Genomic DNA, 17,636 nt, shown 5'->3' on the forward strand with positions numbered 1-17,636 from the left:
GTCCTCCATCTCTCATGAATCCCATTCACGATCCCTTCCGTAATCCCAGCCTTTCCGATCTTCAGCTTCTTCGTCAACCTAATCCCCGCCGACCTCTACCGCCTCAGCTCCGCCGCCGGCAATGTCAGTTCCGCCAACGAGGGAACCTTCACCTCCTTCTTCCTTTCAATCTCCGTTTCCTTCTTCCACACTCTCTTCAACTCATGGTACCTGGAAATGGCAGTACCCGACCCGGGCTTCGGAACCGGGTAGCTAGGCGTGCTCCAGCTCGTGTCAATGGTGTGGCCGACCCGGTGAATCGGAAGCTGCTTAGGCAACGGAACGAATATCTCTCCTGGTGAATTTTTACCATATTCTTCTCCGGTAGCCGGCGAGTCATGATTCTCTTCAACGAATCCAAGGCTACGAAGCTTCTCAGCGATTCTCTGGATGGCGGATTGAGGAATCGTCTTCCGATCAGAGGAGGAGGAGCTATGGACGACGAAAGAGTTCGCCCGACGGACATTGCATCGCGAAATTAGGGTTTTGGGAATTGGGAATGGCGGGAAAATTCGATTGGGTAAAGAGGTTTTGGGAAGTATTATGATTAATGGTTGTTGCTGCTGCTGCTGATACACAGGCACCATCATCATTTTTTCGAATCTCCACAGAACCACCACCAAGCTTTGCTTCTAGACTAAAGCAGAGCACACTATTATCCATAGAGGCACGTGATTAAACACGTGATGATTGCATTTAAATACCCAATGGGCCTATATTGTGTGACTGGCCAACCAGCCTATATCCCAATTTGGGTTGTTATTCGGGTCGGGTCGGGTCATTCCGGTTTACCAGGACACCGAGGTTCGAGTTTCTTCTGTTAAGAAGCTTCAATGGCGGAAATTTCCAAATTTCCTCGAAAGAAGTAGGTATAATCTGGTTCGCAGAGATCTTGGAATTGGAAGATTGTGAGATTCTGAGAATTTGAAGTGATGGGTATATTGAGTTACGCCGTCGCCGGCGGTGGATTTGCAGTAATCGGAGCTTGGGAGTCACTCGACTCATCGAACCTGGATCCGAATCCATCTACTGGTACTACTGATCCATCTTCTTCCCCGATGGCTCAGATCAGTCGTTCGTCGCCGAAATCTGTTGGATCATCTTCCATCCCCGTAGCTTTGCTTTCGTCTCTGTTTATAGCCAACTCGATATTCTCCTTCTTCAGCTCAATCGGATCCCACGATCGGGTCGGGTCGATGATCCAGTTACAGATCCTGGCTGTGGCAGTACTATTCCTAGTGTACGCCATACTAACATATCTGGTCAACTCCAAAAACGCAGTCTTTGTTTCTCTACCGTCTTCGATTACGACTCTGTTGCTTCTCTTCGGCTTCGTCGAGGAGTTCTTGATGTTCTACCTTCAAAAGAAAGACGTTTCTGGAATCGAGAATCGCTATTACGATCTCATGCTCGTACCCATTGCGATCTGCGTCTTCTCCACGGTGTTTGAGCTCAAATCTGACGCCAACAACACGCATCGTTTCGCCAGATTAGGTCGTGGGATCGGTCTGATTCTGCAAGGAACTTGGTTTCTGCAAATGGGTATATCGTTTTTCACCGGTTTGATTACTAATAATTGTTCGTTTCACGGGAAGAGCAGAGGCAATTTCACGATCAAATGCAAAGGACACGGTGATTTTCACAGAGCCAAAGCTATAGCAACTCTTCAGTTCAACTGTCACTTGGCTTTGATGGTGGTTTTGGCTACTGCATTGTTCTCTGTTGTTGCGAACAAGAAAGGTTATCTCCGTGAAGATCACTCGATATATCGGCCTCTCGGAGCTGAGATGGAGAACTTAAGTACTTTCACCCTCGATTCTGATGAAGAAGACGAGATTCGAGAAGAGGGACACGTTACTAAGGAAGCTGGTCTTAATGGAATCAGCTCACATGACTGAAGGTAGATACAATACAAATCAAAGTTTCAGACTTTTTATTTTTTTCTGGTTTAGTTTTTGTCCATTTTAGAAATTGTTGTTGGTCAATGGGAGGATAAAAATGATATGTAATCAAACACACGAGATAATAATGATGTTGAATCATTTGCATTTGATAGTAGAAGATCTTGTAGAGAACAGTGTTCTTCCTTTTCTTCATGGTTCGCTAGTTAGTTCTAAACCTACTACACTACAGTGTAATCTATCGTGGAATCTTGTGGCAAACGGATTATCTAAGTCTGACTGTGTCAAAGGAATCGAAGTTGGTCTTCTTTTCATTTAGTAGGGGCTTCTTCTTTTTCATCGCCTTGATCACTGCTACTCTTGAAAAACTTGCATAGAACTATGTAGACCACAAAGCTTATTGTACTTGTAAGAGCAAGTAGCCAGTAGTAATTGTCAAGCCGAGCTTCCGACATATCATCTGCAAACCAGTTTTGGCAGTCCCCTGTTGAGCTCGAGTAAGCCTCCACGACTGAGATCAGCGCGGCGCTCACAAAGCTTCCAACACCAAAAACGCTTGTGTAGAGTGCAAATCCCATTGTTCTCATTCTAACAGGTACCTCGCTGTAGAAAAACTCTTGCATACCAACGACTGTGAAAATATCCGAGATTCCCAAGAGTATATACTGAGGGAGCAGCCAGAAGATGCTCAGTGGGACGGTTTCTGGGTCATAATCAGGTAAAGTCTTCATCTTTTGGCTTATGTCTAGTCTTTTTCTTTCGACTATTGCCGCAATAACAATGGCGATGATGGATAGAAACATTCCTACTCCCATTCTCTCCATCACAGAGATGCCTTTACCGTTATTCTTGATTCTCTTGGTAATAGGTATCAAAATCTTATCGTATAATGGCATAAGAAGGATGATGGATAACGTGATCGTGCTTTGCAGGGTTGCAGGTGGGATTCTGAAGTTGGACCCAATGTTTCGCTTCATGGTCATACCTTGTTTGGTGAAAAAGGTTGCTGGCAGCTGGAAGATGACCGCGAACATGAGAAGCATCGTCCATATGGGCAAAAGGCGAATCACTAACTTAACATTATCAAGCCCAGAGAAAACCGTTTTTAAGCTCTCATCTTCTTCCAATCCTTTGGTGGTTGTTGAAGCAGCCTCAACGTCTTTGGTCCCAGTGCTATCATCACAGTTACAGAGAGGCCTCTCTTGTAGCCTACATAAACAAGATCCGTGTCATCATAAGTAGCTAACAAAACGTAAAAGACTAATTAATTTCATAACATATATCGTGGTTTTTTGGGACTTACTCAAGTTCCATAGCATCCAAATCTTTCTCATCTGCAAGTGTATATATGTCTTTCTTCGTCTTCACTACTCTCCCTTGAATGAATTTAAGGATCTTCTCAATTGGTGTCGTAGTTGTTTTCATCTTCAGACCACCGCCCGAAGAATAAACATATATTCCGCAACCCGACAAGAACAANGGGACACGTTACTAAGGAAGCTGGTCTTAATGGAATCAGCTCACATGACTGAAGGTAGATACAATACAAATCAAAGTTTCAGACTTTTTATTTTTTTCTGGTTTAGTTTTTGTCCATTTTAGAAATTGTTGTTGGTCAATGGGAGGATAAAAATGATATGTAATCAAACACACGAGATAATAATGATGTTGAATCATTTGCATTTGATAGTAGAAGATCTTGTAGAGAACAGTGTTCTTCCTTTTCTTCATGGTTCGCTAGTTAGTTCTAAACCTACTACACTACAGTGTAATCTATCGTGGAATCTTGTGGCAAACGGATTATCTAAGTCTGACTGTGTCAAAGGAATCGAAGTTGGTCTTCTTTTCATTTAGTAGGGGCTTCTTCTTTTTCATCGCCTTGATCACTGCTACTCTTGAAAAACTTGCATAGAACTATGTAGACCACAAAGCTTATTGTACTTGTAAGAGCAAGTAGCCAGTAGTAATTGTCAAGCCGAGCTTCCGACATATCATCTGCAAACCAGTTTTGGCAGTCCCCTGTTGAGCTCGAGTAAGCCTCCACGACTGAGATCAGCGCGGCGCTCACAAAGCTTCCAACACCAAAAACGCTTGTGTAGAGTGCAAATCCCATTGTTCTCATTCTAACAGGTACCTCGCTGTAGAAAAACTCTTGCATACCAACGACTGTGAAAATATCCGAGATTCCCAAGAGTATATACTGAGGGAGCAGCCAGAAGATGCTCAGTGGGACGGTTTCTGGGTCATAATCAGGTAAAGTCTTCATCTTTTGGCTTATGTCTAGTCTTTTTCTTTCGACTATTGCCGCAATAACAATGGCGATGATGGATAGAAACATTCCTACTCCCATTCTCTCCATCACAGAGATGCCTTTACCGTTATTCTTGATTCTCTTGGTAATAGGTATCAAAATCTTATCGTATAATGGCATAAGAAGGATGATGGATAACGTGATCGTGCTTTGCAGGGTTGCAGGTGGGATTCTGAAGTTGGACCCAATGTTTCGCTTCATGGTCATACCTTGTTTGGTGAAAAAGGTTGCTGGCAGCTGGAAGATGACCGCGAACATGAGAAGCATCGTCCATATGGGCAAAAGGCGAATCACTAACTTAACATTATCAAGCCCAGAGAAAACCGTTTTTAAGCTCTCATCTTCTTCCAATCCTTTGGTGGTTGTTGAAGCAGCCTCAACGTCTTTGGTCCCAGTGCTATCATCACAGTTACAGAGAGGCCTCTCTTGTAGCCTACATAAACAAGATCCGTGTCATCATAAGTAGCTAACAAAACGTAAAAGACTAATTAATTTCATAACATATATCGTGGTTTTTTGGGACTTACTCAAGTTCCATAGCATCCAAATCTTTCTCATCTGCAAGTGTATATATGTCTTTCTTCGTCTTCACTACTCTCCCTTGAATGAATTTAAGGATCTTCTCAATTGGTGTCGTAGTTGTTTTCATCTTCAGACCACCGCCCGAAGAATAAACATAGATTCCGCAACCCGACAAGAACAACAAGATCAGTAGGAACATTGCGATTCCGGGAATAGCAAAACCGAGAACCCAACCAAAAGTGTCTTGAATATAAGCCATGACTGTGACACCCATAAGGCTTCCGGTGCAGACGCCAAAGTACCACCATTGGAAAAACTGAGTCTTTCCGGTAGCTTTAGCCTCCTTTTGATCACCCGAGAAAAGCTCGGAATTCTTATCAAGGTCGTGGTCAAGCTGGTCTGCACCAAAGGCTTGAAGAGAAGGGTTTAGAACGCCTAAACCGATTGAGACAAGACATAGTGAAGAGTAGAGAAAACACGTAGAGATCGTCTTAGTAGCTGACCGTGACCCAGCAAATGCTGTCCATGTCAATCCCACTAGCCCCTTTAAAAGAAAAACATTAATTAGATTTTTAAAAAACTTCGAAAATCTATAACAAAGGGAAAAAAATCGAATTTCCACTAAGCTAGCTTTTTCGCCAATATGTGCACTATTTCAACATTATATAAATTCCATTATCATCAACCCAACTTTTAAAAGGGAGACATATATATAAACACCATTACTGGTAACAGAAAATTCTAATCGGACGATGACCCAATATCTAATTTTTTAAAACTTATTAAGATATATAGTCTACTTGATCGATTCTTAATTCGGAAAATGACCCAAAACCTAACGTATAACTTCCTTAGATCCTCTAAACCATATTTTCTTGCGCAAGTTAATGCCCATATACATATATAGACATCTTTAAAAAAAATAAAAATATAGTCCAATTCTAACCCAATTACAGCCTTAGATAAATAAAAAATAAAATTTTAGCTAGTGACCTAATAACTAAATAAGCTCTACCTAGCTCACCGCCTGACCGTTTTTTTCTAACAGTGGACGAGAGTTTTAGCACTTTACATAACATGCCTTTATACTTACCACAAAGTAGACAGAAGAAGAAGCGAGGATAGTGAAGAATCTGTCCCAATAAGTATCAGCCAAAGGAGCAGAGAAGAGAGGCAGCATAGAAGTGAAACCAGCCCAAGTGTTAACTGTTTTAGCTGCTCTTGAATTACTCATCTTCACTACATCTGTTAGATATGTCACTAAGTTTGATGCAACTCCTTTGAATGCATATCTCTCCATTCCCGCAATCACTATTCACAAAAAAAAAGTTTATAAGAAAAAAAAGAAAGCTCAAGCTTTAGTTTCATGAGTGAAGTTTAAATCTTTGAAAGTTGAAACAAACAAACAAAAAAGGAAAGGAGAAAATCATTTACCTATGAGAAGAGCACATGACTTGCTAAGTCCTCTTGTCTTCTGTTCTAAATCCATTAGAGACTGACTGTCTTTATGTGTTTATTGTTTGTGTGTGTAGTGTAGAGAGAGAGAGAAGGGGAGAAAAGATGTTTGGTTATTTTGTTGTTGTACATGTAAGAAGAGAGTGGAGATTTATTAAGGTGATTATTGATGATTTGTGAGATTGATTTTCGTATTTATAAAGACTTGAAATCTTACGAGTAAAAAGAAAACAAAAATCATTAGCTTTGGGGTATTTGGGAACTTCCATTAATGGTAGATATTAATTTCCATATTTGGAATTCCTATATCTTATACATATATTAAATAGTTCTTCCCTTTTTTTGTATGTGTAGATAGGTGGATCAGTGGATGTGTGTATAGCTAGAGTATTAAATATTTCTTCCCTTTTTTTTTTGCCATACTGCAACCAGGTTCAATAAATCGTTACGCTAACCTTTCTTTTTTTTTTTTTTTGTTAACACCAGAAATTAAATTTTACATTCATATAAACTGTAGCCAGTATGTAATCATAACACCAAATATAATCCAAAATATTCCAATTTCTGAAAATTTTCATTTATATATATACTCGTTCTACTTTTTGAAAGAAACTAATTAATCTGTATGTGAAAACATTATACACAAAATTCCCTTCTATGTTCTAAGAAAACCCAGACCGTCTTGGAAAGTAGTAAAAAGGAAAAGGAGAAAAAAAAGTCTATAAATTATAAGATTGCTGATTTGTTCTATTTATAATCAAACACTAAAAAGTCTAGAAAAAAAAGGCCGGTTGATCGATTTTACAAAATAAATCAAATATTACAAATACGTCGAAATAATGCAACTGCATGCAGTATATATATATATATATATATAATCGATAAAATGGACCATCCATTAGCTTTTCTTTTTCTATCAGCTAGCTAGATTGAATATATAACTATAATTAAAGTTTTCTTTTTCGTTTATTTTTGGCGTATATTGATTTCTTTTTCTATACATCATTATATATATATATATGCATGTATTTTCTTAATATACTTGTTTGATTTTTTCTTTCACAGGATGTNGTCCAGAAAATAATAAGTTTGCTGATTTGTTCTATTTATAATCAAACACTAAAAAAGTCTAGAAAAAGAGGGTTGATCGATTTTACAAAATAAATCAAATTTTACAAATACGTCGAAATAATGCAATTGCATGCAGTGTATAATCACTAAAATGGACCATCCATTAGCGTTTCTTTTTCTATCAGCTAGCTAGATTGAATCCATTCGTGTACAGTACATATATGAAAAAAAAAAACAATAATTAAAGTTTATCTTTTTCGTTTATTTTTGGCGTATATTGATTTCTTTTTCTATACATCATTATATATATATGTATGTATGTATATATGTTCTTAATATACTTGTTTGAGTTTTTCTTTCACAGGATGTGAATTCATTTCGTGATTAGTATTTAAGATGATTTTTTTTGGGGGGGTTTGTTAGAATTCCAAATCAAAAATTGGAAAAAGTCTAAAGTATAATATAAATGATAGGGAGTAATCCATTTTAATGCCAATTAATATTGAGGTGAGAGCACATGATCACATTAATAAGATTACAAAAATAATAACAATACATGAAACATAAGTTAGTGGAAAATGATTTTTTCATAATTTGAATTTCTATTTTAAATAAGTTTTCTTAAAATTGTTTCCTATAAAAATTCGAACAAAGTTGAGTTACAAATCAGGTATCCCGAAGAAGTTACAAACAATACAAGTAATTATGTCGTCATGTAGGTTTCATGTGGCGCGTTTTGTGATTAAGCGAATACATGAACAGAACACGTGTGCTCTATAATGTGCCAAGTGTCGTATATAACAACGGATGCATATAACTGTTGTGGCTATCTAAGTACGGAATATATTAGTTTAAGAGATATGTTCTATAGTTGTGAAATTAATTGTAGTAGAACGTTTAGTACTCCTAGATTAATTTAGTACGGAATTACCTGACGATTTCCTAGATACCTTAATTCTTAAATTAAAAAGTGTTCCTGAAAAACAAAGATTAAAAAGTGTGCTATTATCCTTTAACAACTTTTTGGCTTCATTGACCGACTTTGTGGGATAATATGTCTTTTTCTTTTTTAATTAAATGAAATCTTGTTTTTTAAAAAAGAAAGAAAAGAAAATGACCTTTGAAACATTTCTGTCAAGTATGTAAATGTAATAAGTAGTATACTTGAGACTCTCCTTTTAAAATTGTTAAAGAAACGCAAATATATACAAACCTATGTAATTAACGTTATTATATATAATTCCATTCATAGAGATATAGAGGAATGAGATCAAATGGTTAAGAACAAAAGTGTTACCTAGACGCGTGCTCTCCAATGAGCCATGCATGATTCGAATAACTGATTACTGATGCAAAATATATTTGTCCACCGAATTGCTTTAGTTTAGCCTTAAACGTAACCCATGGTCCTCTTCCTCAGTATCCAAAGAGTTGGCAATCCAGGACTCGTTTTTTTTTCCCCGTCATACCTCGGATTGTTTGCAATTTTTTTTTTGTTTATATAGATATATTTGTAAGATTAGATCTCTGTTTCCAGACGCGAAGAAAGAAATACAGAGAAAAACAAAACAAAACTCTTACAACGGGAACGTAAGAAAATTATAAAGTGAGCAAAATTTTGAAAACTTAAAAGAGAGCTGGCTAGATATATAAGAATTTCATATTTTCTTGCTTACGAATCTAGCTAGCTATTACTCTATAAATAGAATTGTTGTGACAGGAATTAAACGTGTCAATAAAAGTTGGAGGATAGTAAAGACAGAGAGTGGTTCTCTGAAAGACTAATATTTCCGGTATACGTGGTGTCTCAGAACCATATAGTTTAATAAGTTTGGCGACATCCAAAGAGACTTACAAATTAATTATAATACCTAAGATGAAAAATTCCCATCAACCACTATACAGTCTATACACGATATTTCTTAGTAGAATATTCTATGGCAATCGTGTGGATTATAAATTTGAAGAAATAACAATCGCAAGTCGCAATAATGGTTTGGAAAAAAATTTTTAAAAAATAAAGCAAATTAAAAAGGATGATAAAATCAACTTTAGGGTTTTTTGGCTTTGCGGGGGAAAGTGGTGTAGCTAGTGTACGTGAATGCCCCAACGTCGACTAGCACCAAAAAAAAATTAATAAGAAAGAGCAGCTTCCGTGCTACCAAACTCCTCCTCTCTGACTCTGATGTCTATTGCCACGTGTTTCATCTCCTTTTCCACGTGGATATACTTACGTCATTCTTTATTTTGTTTTGATAAGAATGTACTTACGTCATTTCATTTTTTTCACCACGCAATTCTTTACGTTCTTTTGATATTAATTGATAATTTAAAATATTAACTCCAACAATGCTGACCACAAATAGGAAAGTGAAGATAAGAATGAATTATTGAATTTATTATAAGTTATATAATTATATATATATATATATTGAATTTCAGAAAATAATTGCTTATTTCTGGTTTATTTTTAATTATATAGATCGAACACTCTTATAAAATTACTAAGAGTGTCTATTCTTATAATTATACGTTGAGTGACAAAGTTAAATAAAATACGAAAACAATACTCAAAACAAGACAAGTGTCCAAAACTAGAGATTTGAGAAAAGGCGATTTTCTGATTTCCTTCATTCCGAAACCGTCGTTGTCGATTTCGGCATTGGCAACCCTCCTCCAATGACTAAGCCCAAGAAAAAGCGCTCTTTTCCTCTTAAATCTTCCTCTTTAATCTCCTCAGTCTCCGTCTCCGCTTCCTCTCATCCTCTCCCGTCCTCAGATCTGGTTTCCCCTAAGATAACAGACGAGAGTCCTGCTGCCCCCTTTGCGGTAATGAAAGCCCTAGCTCCCCCCTCCGCTCTGTCAAGGACCCCGTCAAGGCTGGTTCTAAGTCGGCAAGATCTGTAAGTCCTGCAGCAAGTGAATCGAGACCTCAAATCTCGAAAGCCCACGAAGACTCCATGGCCGCTGATTCCGCTCAGATCTCAGCTCTAGCTAATTGGAAGGAAATGCTTATTGGCTCCTAGGGCAAGATGGAGAAGAAAGGTTCCGCTATCACCTTAGAATCTGGTGAACTGTATGTCAAAATCCCTAACGCGGTGATTCAAAAGAATCNCCGCTATCACCTTAGAATCTAGTGAACTGTGTGTCAAAATCCCTAACGCGGTGATTCAAAAGAATCAAAGCCGCTGGAAGGATTTTATCATTGGGCAATTTCATGGAAATCTTCCCTCGAAAGGAGCCCTCTACGCCATCCTCAATGGAATCTGGAGTCGCAAGAGACGAGACATCACTATCTCCAAGCAAGGGCCTAAGTCTGTTCTTATCCGTATACCTTGTGAGGAAACTCGCAGACCGGTTCTCGCCCAGAGGGTGTGGCACATTGAGGGACAATCCATGTTTGTTGCAGATTGGGAACCTGGACTCACCCCAGTGATGCCTGAGCTAACAGAAGCTCCGGTCTAGCTTGAATTTAGAGGCGTTCCTCCTCAGTTCTTCTCACAAGAAGCTTTGGAGCATATAACAGGTCTTGTGGGACATCCGGTCTTCTGTCACCCTGCCACTATCAACCTCACAGACTTGGAAGTTGCAAAAGTTTTTACCATTGTAAATATCACCAAGCCGCTTCCGGAAGCAGTTAATGCTCAGTTTGAATCAGTTGAAATTTACAGAATAGAGGTCTTCAGTCCGTGGCTTCCTCCTATATGTGCTCACTGTCAAGGAGTAGGTCACTCCATCAAGTGATGCCCCACGGCTCCGATTCTCTGTAATTTCTGTAAGTCAACCACTCACTCTAGGGAGGACTGCACTCGTGGCAAGAGCGTCTCAAAACCTTTACCTGCTGATCCAGTGGTGCAAAAAAGGAAAAACCCTCAGAGAAGACGTAAGGAGCAATCAAAAAGAAACTCTCTAGCTCTAGAGAAAACTTTCTCAGGTAACCCTCATCAGGTAGGAACCCTGGAACTGGACATTGGCCTCAATACTGCTTCTAATCCTCGAAAAAAAGGGAAGACTAAATCCTCTTCCAAGCGCGTCCAATCCTCGTCTTCCTCCTCTTCAGAAAACGGCTCTCCAGAGGAATTCTCTTCTTCCGACCCCCCATCCGAAGAAGATGATAATCCAGACGATAATGCGGAATTTATGAAGGTTCTATCTAAGAAGAAACGAAGAAAAGAGAGGCATTTTGAGCAGACTTCCTCAGGGAAGGGGACACTAACCAAATCTTCTCATTAATGGTAAATGTAGACATTTTTTGTTGGAACGTTAGAGGTTTTAATCATAGTGTAAAGCGGAGAAGCTTCAGGATATGGCTACGGCAGCATAAACCGGTTTTTGGCAGCCTTATAGAGACTCCTGTCAAACAACACAAATCTCTGAAATATGTGCAGTCTACTTTTGCGTATTGGAAGGATATGGATTATCTGGCATCCGTCAGTGAAGATTACTATTCATTCGAAGTCTAAGCAGATGGTAACTTGTATCATCCACTTACCAAAGGAGGATAGTGAGATTGTTGTGTCTTTTGTGTATGCTGTCAATTGCAGGAATTGGAGACAATTACTGTGGGAGGAATTGTGTAATCTGTCTTGAGATTCTTCTGTGTACTCTCGGCCTTGGGTGGTTATGGGAGATTTCAATTAAACCCTAAATCCTGCTGAACACTCTTCTGGAGGCACCCATATAAAGAAAAGGATGGAGGAATTCAGAGATTGCCTTTCTTATGCCAATCTTATGGACCTTACCTTAAGGGGAATCATTTCACTTGGTGGAACAATCAGGAGCTTAATCCGATTGCCAAAAAGCTGGATAGAATCCTGATCAATGATGAATGGATGGTCAAATATCCTTTATCCTTCTCATTGTTTGCGGAACCTGATTTCTCTGATCACTCTCCTGATGTCGTGGACTTAGGAAATCGACAACAGTGTCGAAGTCACTTTATGATTTCCCATTTCCTCCTCCAAGATGAAGATTTCATCCCTCGACTCCTCAACTACTGGCATAATGCAGACTTCAATGGCACTGCACAGTTCACACTGGTCAGGAAGCTAAAAGAGCTTAAAGGAATTTTTCGTGACTTAAACAAGGAAAAGTACTCGGGGTTGGAGAACCGTACAAGAGAAGCTCAGGATTTTCTTCACCAATGTCAAGCTTTGTTGCTGAGTGACCCCTCAAGAATCTCAGCAGCTCAGGAGAAATAGGCTCACCAGAAATGGATGACTCTTGCCCTCGCTGAGGAAAAATTCATTTATCAGAGATCCAGAATTAAGTGGTTTGAGTGTGGGGATCTTAATACTGCTTTTTTCCACAGGGTTATGGCGACCCGCATAGCACATACCCAAATACATTATCTCATCAATGATCAAGGTCAGAGGTTAACTAGTCCTGAGGAGGTGAAAACCCATTGTGTGTCCTACTACCAGGACCTGATTGGAGGGCACCCTATTCAACTTTCCAATCCTGAAATTGAGCGAATCAGGGATCTCATCCCTTTCAGACTGGAGGAAAACTTCCAGAGGTCCCTAGTTGCTGACATCATGGATGCAGAAATAAAGAGAGAATTCTTCTCCATGCCAACAAATAAAACTCCGGGACCAGACGGTTTTACTGGAGAGTTCTGCAAAGCTTCTTGGGACATCATCGGGAACGACCTTATAGCGGTAGTCAAGGAATTCTTTCGAACTGGTAACCGTCTCAAACAAGTCAATGCCCATCTCGTGTTGTAATGTCCTTTACAAGGTCATTTCCAAAATCTTAGCTCGTCGAATGGAGGATATCCTCCCCCTGATGATCTCTAACTCTCAGTCTGCCTTTGTTAAAGGTCGACTAATAGTGGAGAACGTCTTGCTCGCCTCAGAAATGGTGCAAGGTTTTGGCAGGAATAATGTCATGTCAAGGGCGCTGTTAAAGGTAGATTTGAGGAAGGCCTTTGATTGTGTGAAATGGGACTTCGTTCTGAAGATCCTGGAGATTGCTCAATTTCCTCCCCGTTTCATTAACTGGGTGAAGCAGTGTGTTACTACCACATCTTTCTCCATCAACATCAATGGAGAGCTCTGCGGCTATTTCAAGGGAGGAAGGGTACTTAGACAGGGAGATCCTCTCTCCCCTACCCTCTTTGTAATCGCCATGGAAGGTCTATCCAACCTTCTTACCCAATGTTTTGACACTGGCTCCATAGGTTATCACCTCTGGGAAGGAATCCTATCATCTCGCACCTGGCTTTTGCGGATGACTTAATGATTTTCTTTGATGGAAGTAACTCCTTTCTGCATGCAATTGCTACTCTCTTGGATGAATTCAAGGATCTCTCGGGACTGAGTATGAATAGGGACAAGTCCACTCTTTTTGTAGCTGGAGTCTCAGACCAGCTTCGCGACCAATTGTCACTCCACGGCTTCGAGTATGGGTCATTCCCTGTCCGATACCTAGGACTTCCTCTCCTCCATCGTAAGCCCAGGAAAGCTGATTACTCTCCACTTCTGGACAATATCAAAGCTCGGTTCTCCTCCTTGTCCATTAAGGTTCTCTCTTTTGCGGGTCATCTCCTCTCATCTCTACGGTGATTTACAGCTCTGTCAACTTCTGGTCCTCTGCCTTTGCCCTCTCTAAAGGCTGTCTTCGCCTCATAGAATCCATGTGCAATGCTTTCCTTTGGTCAGGGAGTCTGGAAAAACGCGCAAATGCAAAGGTCTCATGGAAGAATATTTGTCTTCCTAAAAATGAAGGTGGTCTTGGCCTAAGAAACTTCTCTATCTGGAATAAGACACTCAATTCGAGGTTGGTGTGGCTTCTTTTCACGAATAGTGGATCCCTTTAGGTGGCTTGGATGAGATAGCATATGCTCAAAGCTAACAACTACTGGTCAGCTGAGGATAGTTCCAGGGCTTCCTAGATGTGGAAATTTCTTCTCGCCCTGAAACTTCTGGTAAAGACTCTCATGGGATGCAATATAGGTGACGGAAAAATGGCAAGCTACTGGTTTGATAATTGGAATCAGGCAGGACCATTGATCGATCTCATTGGTCAAGACGGTCCTCGCCTTATGGGCATTCCCAAGGATGCGACTGTCATCCAGGGAACTGGTCCTCAAGGATGGAGGCTTTCATCTTCTAGAACCAGAAACCCTCTTCTCCAATCAATCTGGTACTATCTCCTACAGCTAAATACCCCGGTGGAGTCTGCAGGTCCTGATTCTTACACCTGGGGGCCCGAAGGTGACAGAAAAGAGTTTTTCAGCACAAAAATAACTTGGAATTTGTTGCGTCCTTCAGCAGAGATAAAAGAGTGGTATAAAGCTATCTGATTTAAGAAAGGCATACCCAAGCACTCCTTCACGTTCTGGGTGGCCAATCTCAACAGACTTCCGGTCAAAGCAAGAACTGCAAAATGGGGAAGGGATACAGATACAAACTGTCTTCTGTGCTCTGCTGGACTCGAGAATAGGGAGCATTTGTTCCTGCATTGTGCATATGCTCAACATATGTAAGGCCTAGTTTTCTCTAGACTTGGTCTCCCAAACCTCATATTTGCATCTTGGCAAACCTTGATTAGTTGGCTCCTAGGTAACTCGGCAGGATTACCCTCCACGCTCAAGAAAATGGTTTCCCAGGCCACAATCTATCTTCTCTGGAAGGAATGCAACTCTCGATCTTATGGTGGTCCACCTGACTCACTATTCAGACTTCTTGACAGAACAATCCGAGACATCCTCTTAGCTCATCAATATAACAAATAAGGTAAATGACTACTACTCAAATGGCTAGCACACCTTTATTGAGGATATTTGATTATTGTAATTAAACATTTCCTATCGGAAACTTATTTCTTCTGTAATTTACGGTTTTTTATTTTTTTTGGGCTGTAATTACCTATTTAAATTCTTGTAAATCTCAAATTTCTTTTGATAATATAATTAACAGTTATCAAAGGTTGCACTGTACGTTAAGAACCTGAGAATAACACGTGCTTACGTTTGCTTAACCGTGACTTGCATGAGCTATTAAACATACACTCGTTTGTTAAGTAAATATGAATATAAACATTCGAGAAAAAGATTCATCACTAGTTTGTAGACAACATGATTACCAACTACTGTACCAGGAAAACAATAATGAATTTATGATGTAGTCGTTGACATATATATATATATATATATATATATATCTTACACATATTCTGTCCACAAAATACATATAATTCTTAGTAACTTAGTAGATAGTAGATCATCTATTTAATAAAATTATACGATTACATTAATATACCGGCCATGTTGTCTACAAACTAAACTAGTAATACATGCATAGGGTGGCCGATCCAGAACTAAAATTAACATCGGACACATATATTTTTTTTTATATAATAGTTATATCTTTTTTTCATATTTTTAAAATTTAAGTTTGTGAAAAACTTTAAAAATTCAATTTTTTATGAGGAATATCATTATCATTGATTTTTACATTTTTGAAATACAAATTGAATAGAAACTTGATATACTGAATTTACTAGATGTATTTATTAATATTTTAGAAAGTACATAAACAAATAACGAAATTAATTAGTGTATTTTGGAAATATAAATAAAAAAGAAAGAAAAATGTAATTAACAACTAATTAAAAATGTAAAAAACAAGAAAAAAAAAATTGTGCATACAAAATAAAAAGATAAAACGTGACATAATAAATAAAGAACAAATGATATGAGAAATATGAAACACATCATTCCTAACATCTACTAGGACACAAATAGTCATTTGATATTTTGATATAATAAATTATAATAAATAATAGATAATTTTTTTTTAATTAGCATGGGGAACGTGCCCCCCTCTTTGGATCCGCCCTGCTTGCATGTAACATAAGTAACATTGTACATAGTATGTAGGCAAGAGAAGGTCATCTCCAAGTTGAAAATACCTTTAATAAATGCAGTTTGATTTTTCAACTAGGAGCGTAATCTTCAATAAATGCAGTTTGATTTTTCTATTTCTATTTTTATTCTGGGTCGACAAATAATTTAGATTATACCTGCACTATATATGTAGTGTCCTGTGTACCCCACGCTATGGTGGTTTAGTGAGATGGAAATCATTTTGGTCTACAAAGGAGAAAAGGAACAGATAACACTGTCTAGTGTCTTCTACATGGGAAAAAATCAAAAAAATATGAAACTTTTCTAAGCGAAGTTTGTAAGTTGCCAATGACGACAGAATAATGCAAATATTCTCATTCTCAGCTACAAAAAAACATCAATCCATCAATGTTTTTTCCTTTCATATCATCAACGAAATAAGATAGCGACACCTCTGCACGGTTCTTTTTTCGTTAATTTTTGCATCAAATTATTTGTTATTTCTAATCTTCATGCAACCAACTCTTGATCGATTTTTTACACACAAACAAAAAACACTAGTAAAAAAAATATGTATAGCCACTAAAATTTTAGTGGCTGAGGTAAAACATTCGTGGCTATATGAGAAAATAGTCACACGATTGGTCACAAAAAAAAATCGTTGCCATAGCGTCGTGGCCAATTTTTTTCGCTGCTTGTTCGTAGCTACCTAGCCAAGGTTTTATCACGCGTATTTCGTAGCTGATTTATCACGGTTTTATCACAGAAATATTCGTGACTTTGTTATATAATTTTAATAAAAAAAAANAAAAAAAAAAAAAAAAAAAAAAAAACAAAACAAAAAACGATAATTATTTCTTAAAAATCTAATAATGATTTATTTATAAAATAAAACAATTTATTTACAAAAACGATTTTAACTAAAAAAATAATTAAATAAAAAATATCTCAACGCCGCTTCTTCCCTCAAGTCTCTCCGATGATTTTGTGGCATCAGATCTGGTGGTGGCTGGAGGGTGAGGGTTTTGCTGGGCAATAGATCTAGGACGTGAAGCTTTCTTGTTTTTCTTTCTAAGGTGGTGGTGGCTGGAGGGTGAGGATTTCTTGTTCTTCCTTTCAAAAATGGTGGTGGCTAGATGGTGATGGTTTCACCATTGTCGTTAAAGAAATTGCAGCAAGCGGAACTTGGATCGGACTCCATCACGACGCCGCTAAACTTCTCACTATGTGGTGGTGGTGAACGGTGGCTAAAAAAAGCGGTGGTGGAGGTTCGAACAGCGACATCTGGAAGAAAATGAAACAAAGAAAGGATAGAAGAACAAGGAAAAACCAGCGTAATAGAAGAATAAAGAAGATGAGAGAATAATTTTCATTTACTCAAGAAACGCAAACAAATAAAGGTTTTGTGTCCGTTAGATTCAGTGTTATTAACGGTGGATGATCAACTATGTAGTGATCCTCATTTTTGTGGAACAGCCAATGCGAG

The 17,636-nt window shown here is 38.5% G+C and overlaps 3 protein-coding genes and 1 pseudogene across 5 annotated transcripts; 1 reads left to right on the plus strand and 3 right to left on the minus strand.

The window, feature by feature from the left end:
- Positions 1-739, minus strand: part of LOC104702873 — a 5,583-nt pseudogene extending 4,844 nt beyond the window's left edge.
- Positions 820-3,622, plus strand: LOC104776450. 2 transcript variants are annotated; one of them, XM_010501594.2, is made up of 2 exons: positions 820-1,908; positions 3,444-3,622. In XM_010501594.2, exons 1-2 carry the CDS (start codon positions 972-974, stop codon positions 3,470-3,472), a joined length of 966 nt encoding a protein of 321 aa, XP_010499896.1. In that variant the 5' UTR covers positions 820-971; the 3' UTR covers positions 3,473-3,622. The 2 variants fall into 2 exon arrangements, with proteins under 2 accessions (XP_010499896.1, XP_010499187.1); XM_010500885.2 differs by lacking the exon at positions 3,444-3,622 and adding an exon at positions 2,318-2,407 and having other exon boundaries at positions 820-1,939.
- On the minus strand, positions 2,063-3,237 carry LOC109132256 (protein NRT1/ PTR FAMILY 5.9-like). The gene has a single exon (XM_019243661.1). It carries the CDS (start codon positions 2,981-2,983, stop codon positions 2,252-2,254), a length of 732 nt encoding a protein of 243 aa, XP_019099206.1. The 5' UTR covers positions 2,984-3,237; the 3' UTR covers positions 2,063-2,251.
- On the minus strand, positions 3,598-8,968 carry LOC104762031 (protein NRT1/ PTR FAMILY 5.9). 2 transcript variants are annotated; one of them, XM_010499780.2, is made up of 5 exons: positions 8,597-8,968; positions 6,208-6,276; positions 5,867-6,084; positions 4,779-5,317; positions 3,598-4,684 (listed from the first exon to the last, which is right to left on the minus strand). In XM_010499780.2, exons 1-5 carry the CDS (start codon positions 8,625-8,627, stop codon positions 3,787-3,789), a joined length of 1,755 nt encoding a protein of 584 aa, XP_010498082.1. In that variant the 5' UTR covers positions 8,628-8,968; the 3' UTR covers positions 3,598-3,786. The 2 variants fall into 2 exon arrangements, with proteins under 2 accessions (XP_010498082.1, XP_019099202.1); XM_019243657.1 differs by lacking the exon at positions 8,597-8,968 and having other exon boundaries at positions 6,208-7,115.

This window comes from Camelina sativa, chromosome 1, assembly GCF_000633955.1.
Source record: "Camelina sativa cultivar DH55 chromosome 1, Cs, whole genome shotgun sequence".
NCBI classification, from domain to species: Eukaryota; Viridiplantae; Streptophyta; class Magnoliopsida; order Brassicales; family Brassicaceae; genus Camelina; species Camelina sativa.